At 45.6% G+C, this 6,649-nt stretch overlaps 1 protein-coding gene across 1 annotated transcript; it reads left to right on the forward strand.

The window, feature by feature from the left end:
* Positions 1-379: 379 nt before the first annotated feature.
* On the forward strand, positions 380-2,009 carry LOC123049287 (uncharacterized). Its single transcript, XM_044472228.1, has 3 exons — positions 380-663; positions 1,358-1,622; positions 1,729-2,009. Exons 1-3 carry the CDS (start codon positions 535-537, stop codon positions 1,743-1,745), a joined length of 411 nt encoding a protein of 136 aa, XP_044328163.1. The 5' UTR covers positions 380-534; the 3' UTR covers positions 1,746-2,009.
* The last annotated feature ends 4,640 nt before the right edge of the window (positions 2,010-6,649 follow it).

Consider the following 6,649-nt stretch of genomic DNA (forward strand, 5'->3'; position numbering starts at 1 on the left):
CGGATGCGACGCTTGCCAGACGTGTAGCGCCTATCTGTGAGGCGTTGCACAGTGTAGTGTGACGCCTTCGTGTCGGGCGTCACACAAAAAGGTCAGCCGTGTGAAATAGTTTCACAACAGTTCATTATATGATTTGATTTCGTTCATAGGTTAAATTTGTCAATTTTGGCGCACCGCGCGTCTATCTAGCCTCCCTCTCTCGTGCATGCACTTGTCGCCTCAGGACCGTTTGATCCGGTTATGGAAGTAGTATGATTCTGGAACAACTACTCTTGACCATTGGATTGAAATCGGACACATGACGAGCGACCGACCATCTGTGCACAGCAACCAGCGTCGCCCGCGCCTTTAAAAGCCCGGCCGAGGGCTCGTCAATATCAGCACAACCACAGCACCGCAGGTAGCAACTGAAACCGACGCCAGCTCAAGTCTATAGGGTGAGTGAGTGACTGACCAGAGCATAGCAGTAGCCAAATCTTCTACCTAGTTACTAGCTCTCTCTAGCTACATCCTTCAGCTAGCCAAATCCCAGGCATGGACGGAAAGAAGAAGCCCACTGCTGCGACTGGGAGCTCCATCGTCGACGACCTCTTCGGCCCCAAGGACGGCGCCGCCTCCTCCTCCGCCGGCTACTTCAGCACCGTCTTCCCAACTCCATCTGGGGTATATATGCATCTTAATACTTTCCGGCTTAGTCTTCGATCTTAATTTTGTGTGTGCGTTCGCCTTCAGTTCAAAACCTCCATTTCTTTGATTTTTCTTTTCTGTCGAAAAAAGGGCGAACATGCATGTGTACAACGTCCCAGCTTTGCTTCCCTCTCACCCACACAAATTACTACTAGTTCCAAGTCCATCGTTTGCCATTTTTTAAATTCCAATAGACTTTCTTTCATTTTCTACTGGTTGATTATTAGTTTTAGAAGAAGATTTGATCAATTTCTTTACTTGAAAATGCATGGTCAAAGCATGGATTAAATAAATAAATCAGCATGGTACATGGATCATGCATATCGCTTCATGCGAGACGTAAGCACTTTTGTTTACATCAAACACGTACGCATATAAATCACAGTACGTATATGTAGTATGTCACTTGGTACTACACTAGCTAGTTAGTAATCTACTACTCATTAGTTTATCCTCATGCATGCATGTACCTTTTTCTGTACATGCATGACGATATGATCCAAATCAATGGACTGGTGGTGTTATATCGTCTACGGACTACGGTGCATATACTTCATGTACATAGTACTATCAGAGGAGCATTTGTTCAGCACGTGTGTGATATTTTTTGTTGCTTAATTGGTCAACCACGTGCTTATTACGTGTGCATATAATATATTGGTAATGGCAGGCGACGGGGAAAGATGCGTCGCTCCGGGCAGCAGCAGCCGCTGGGAATAAATCATCGTCGGCAGGGCATCAGCAGCAAGGAAAGCAGCACGGGGGCTCACCTGAGTCGCCTTACTTCGGCTCCTCTTCCGTCCACTATGGCGGCCGGGACTTCTACGCCGGCGCCGAATCTCAGCGCCAATATCCGGCCGCCGCTGCCGCACCGGCACCCAAGCACAAGGACGACGGCGACACATCGGCAGCCACCCGGGGTGACTGGTGGCAAGGTCGGTCCATCTCAACCTACCTCCCACGTACCCTCCCTTTCGTACAGTACCAGTAGTAGTCTTGACTGTCTACGTTGTGACTAACTGAACCAGTTTTTTCCCCCAGGTTCCCTCTACTACTAGCACTAGCAGGAAAGAGAGACTGGTGTGAGATGAGCGAGATATAAATAAAATGTACAGCTAGCTACCTCATAATAGCATGCTTCATCATTGTTATTTCACTGGGTGGAGAAGATGGTCGGTCCAGCGATCATCAGCTTAACTAATTATTAAGCTATTGTTATGTTAGAGCTTGTGTGTGTCTACCTAGTTGGGACATGGGTGTGTACTACTGTGCTCTTGTAATATGCCTTCTCACACTAATATATGGTCGTGCGCTTTTATGTGTGTGCTATGGTTTTGCCTCTCCAACCTCAAATTAGTCATGCTTGCTGAAAAAAATCGAGCACACTGAATTCGCGTCTCCGTTATGAGATTATTTTGTAGAGAAAAGTGTGCATCTCACCCCAGCATTGTCGCAAGTCATAAATAGATTTTGTCTCATGGCATCTTCAAGGCGGCGTAAAACTCCTGCAACCATTCGGACCGGACTGTCTGGACCGCAGAAATCATCCAACGCCAACCTGTTGTTGGAAATATAAGCAATTTACCAAATAATTTTATTAACAGAAATACTAGATAAAGCATGACTAATATAGCCGCGATAAAGCAAGTCATGCAATCTGACGGAAAAAAGTAAATAGCATCTGCATATATGAACTTGAACTAAACACATCTAGAACAGACACTAGATGAAGATGAAGTTGCATATATGAAGTAGAACCTATCATATGTAGGGCAGAAACTGGAGCAAAGAACTGTGTCATGACATCTAACAGAAAGAGCAAGACCACGTACGGGACAGCAGCAGCAGAAGCACTGGACTTGGGGTCGACATCCTCTCCAGCCATGTCGTTGCTGAGGTAGTCGACGTCGGGGAAGTAGTCGTCGGAGTCCGTGATGAAGAAGCTAGTAGTCGCGCAGAGCGCTCCCCAAAAACCTTATCACCCTTCTCCCGTACAAGACTCAAAAGGTGCGGTTCCGGAGGCCTACTGTCCCGACCTGCGGTGCACGCCGCAAGCCGGGAATGGGAAGAACGTAGCAGCAGCGCAGTGCTCGGAACTTTGTGGCGAGAGGAAGAGGAGCTTCTGGTGTGTCTCTCTGGAGAGGAGCGACCTCTCTTATATAGGCACAGGAGAAGGACGCGAACAGGCTGCGGCGGGAGGTGAAGCAACGGAGGGAGACGAAACGAACAAGCAGCCGAAGAGGCGCGCCGTTCGAATTCAGTGTCCACTACAGAAAACGTTTCAGCTCCCGCGTGACCTCGGCTCGGCTCATTCCCACAACCCGCGGCGCGTCGTGACGAGGCGAGGCGTGGCGTGGCGTGGCGTGGCGAGGCGGGCGGCGGAGGAGGAGCGCGCGTGGATGTCCCTCTTGTTCTCATGCTCATACAAGTGGGGAAAGAACCTCCCTTATAAAGAGGTCCAACTCCCTCTAAACTAGCAATGTGGGACTAAACTTTTGTTCCACCTCTTGCCTTGCACAAATGAGCTGCGTGAGCCTCTAGGATTTATTAGGAATTTCTGAAACTGCTATTGGGCTAGGCCCAAAATAGACAAAATTCCAGCAATCCCCCACCAGATCCCAGAGGCACACAAAATTTGCCCTTGGTTCCAAAACACTGTTTTATATACCGGTACTGCAGTGGAGACTGTTAAGTTGAACTTCCACCTAGAACTCTATGCTACACTAGTAAGCAACTTGAACAGTGGACTAGGCCTTGAACTGCAAGTTTTCTGCGAATCTAGCTTCACATAAAGCCTTGACCTATACGTGGCTACTGTGGGTCTTCCCCACGGGTGGAGCTTATGCGTCATACTCCGAGACCTTTCATGAGTTTACTAGAGAGAGCCCTACTCTCATAGATTGCGACGTTTAACAATCAGACTCATATAGGTGTGTTCTTCAAAAGATGTTCTGCAGGACAACATCTCTGCTTAAAAGAGCCACTTAGAACACATTAAGATATACATCAACCTGCCATGCAGATTAGAAGAGTGTTGCATCTTCATGGAGTGGTATATTGTTAATAGTAAGGATACTCTCCTCTCAGTTGACCAACAGCTTGTCTTCCACATCTAATTTACGGGATCTCCGATCACAAAGAATAGGTTACCACTGTGGACAACTCATATTGTGGGTCTCATACCCATCTCCCTCGATGCATTATCTATCACATTACATGATAGACCCTTAGTAAACGGATCTGCCAGATTTTTAGACGTTTGGATATAATCCAATGCAATAACTCCGGAGTTTCTCATTTTCCTGACAGACTTTAACCTTCTCTGAACGTGTCTTGATGACTTCATGTTATCCTTTGAGCTGCTCACTTTCGTGATCACAGTTTGATTGTCGCAGTTCATAAGGATACCCGGTACAGGTTTCTCAACAACCGGCAAGTCATTCAAGAGCCGGCGAAGCCAATCTGCTTCGACCGTAGCTGTATCTAGTGTTGTGAGTTCTGCTTCCATTGTTGACCTCGTTAAGATGGTCTGCTTGCAAGACTTCCAAGAAACAGCGCCACCTCCATGAGTGAATACATACCCGCTCGTGGCCTTTATCTCATTAGCATCTGAGATCCAGTTTGAGTCACTATACCCTTCAAGCACCTTTGGGTGCCCAGTGTAGTGAATTCCATAATTCGCAGTGCCTTTCAAATAACGCAAAACTCTCTCTAGAGCTTTCCAATGCACATCTCCTGGTTTTGAGACAAACCGACTCAGTTTGCTAACAGCAAAAGAGATGTCAGGTCTTTTAGCACTGGCTAAGTACATAAGCGAGCCAATAATCTGAGAATATTTCAATTGATCTCTAGCAATTGTTCGATTCTTTCTAAGTAACACACTCGCATCATATGGTGTTGGAGAGGGCTTGCAGTCACTATAGCCAAAGCGACTCAAGATCTTTTCCACATAGTGAGATTGAAGCAATGTAATCCCACCATCATCGTCTCTCAACAACTTGATGTTCAGAATGACATCAGCCACTCCTAAATCCTTCATCTCAAAGCAACGAGATAGGAAATCCTTGACCTCCTTAATAACATTCAGATTTGTTCCGAAAATCAGTATGTCATCAACATACAAGCAAAGGATAACTCCCTCGCCCCCACCATGGCGATAGTACACACATTTGTCAGCTTCGTTTACAACAAAGCCTGCAGCTGTTAAAGTTCTTTCAAACTTCTCATGCCACTGTTTGGGTGCTTGCTTAAGTCCATACAAAGACTTCAGCAACTTGCACACTTTCCTTCCTGACCATCTAGTACAAACCCATTTGGTTGTTCCATGTAAATTTCGTCACCCAATTCTCCATTTAGGAAAGCAGTCTTAACATCCATTTGATGGACGAGAAGACCATGTGAGGTAGCTAGTGAAAGTAGAACTCGAATAGTGGTCAGTCGAGCCACAGGTGAGTAAGTATCAAAGAAGTCTTCACCTTCCTTTTGGGTATAACCCTTAGCCACGAGCCGAGCCTTGTACTTTTCAATAGTACCATCAGGCCTAAGCTTCTTCTTGAATACCCATTTGCATCCTATAGGTTTGCACCCATAAGGACGATCAGTTATCTCCCAAGTTTCATTCGCCAAGATGGAATCCATCTCGCTACGAACCGCTTCCTTCCAGTAGTCAGCATCTTCAGATGCATAGGCCTCTGAAATAGAACTGGGAGTGTCATCTATGAGATACACAAGAAAATCATCACCAAAGGACTTTGCAGTCCTCTGTCTCTTGCTCCTAGTAGGAACTTCATTGTTCTCCTCCACAGGACTTTCAAAGTGTTCCATCGAAATGGCAGGTTCGGTAATTGTAACTGGTTCCTGATTCGATGAACTAGGCATCTCCTGATTAGATGAGGTAGCCATATCCTTCATGGGAAAGATATCTTCAAAGAAAGTCGCATCATTCGACTCCATGATCGTACCGACATGCATGTCAGGTACCTCAGATTTTACAACCAAGAATCTATAGCCAATGCTATGAAAAGCATATCCCAGGAAAACACAATCCACAGTCTTTGGTCCAAGCTTCCGCTTCTTTGGAATTGGAACATTGACTTTCGCCAAACAACCCCATGTTCGCAGATAAGAGAGTTTTAACCTTTTCTTCTCCCATTCCTCGAATGGAGTTATCTCTTTGTTCTTTGTGGGGACTCGGTTTAGGACATGACATGCTGTCAATATCGCCTCCCCCCACCATGCCTTAGAGAGACCCGATGTGTCTAACATGGCGTTAACCAAATCAGTTAGAGTACGGTTCTTTCTTTCGGCCACCCCATTTGACTGAGGTGAGTAGGGAGGCGTCCTCTCATGGATTATACCATGTTCCGCACAAAAAGCATCAAATTCATTGGAAAAATACTCTCCACCACGGTCGGACCTAAGCCTCTTGATTTTTCGATCAAGTTGGTTTTCCACTTCAGCTTTATAGATCTTGAAAAAGTTCAAAGCCTCATCCTTAGATTTCAGAAGATACACACGGCAGTATCTAGTGGAGTCATCAATTAACGTCATGAAATATTTCTTTCCACCTTTTGTCAAAACACCATTCATTTCACATAGATCTGAATGTATGAGCTCTAGTGGTGCAAGATTTCTCGTTTCCGCAGTCGTGTGAGACTTACGAGGTTGCTTAGCTTGCACACACACTTGACACTTAGATCCCTTGACAGTGGTGAAACTAGGGATTAAGTTCAACTTCGCTAGTCGCGACATGCAACCAAAGTTAACATGACAAAGACGTGAATGCCACACATTTGATTCACTATTGTTGCAAATATGATTAACAACTTTATTGCAAACGTCTGATAAGGATAAACGAAACAGGCCTCCTGACTCATAACCTTTACCAACAAAGGTTCCATACTTGGATATTACAAATTTATTCGACTCAAAGACAAGCTTGTAGCCATCTCTACACAGAAGA

This window comes from Triticum aestivum, chromosome 2D (assembly GCF_018294505.1).
Source record: "Triticum aestivum cultivar Chinese Spring chromosome 2D, IWGSC CS RefSeq v2.1, whole genome shotgun sequence".
In the NCBI taxonomy this organism is placed as follows: Eukaryota; Viridiplantae; Streptophyta; class Magnoliopsida; order Poales; family Poaceae; genus Triticum; species Triticum aestivum.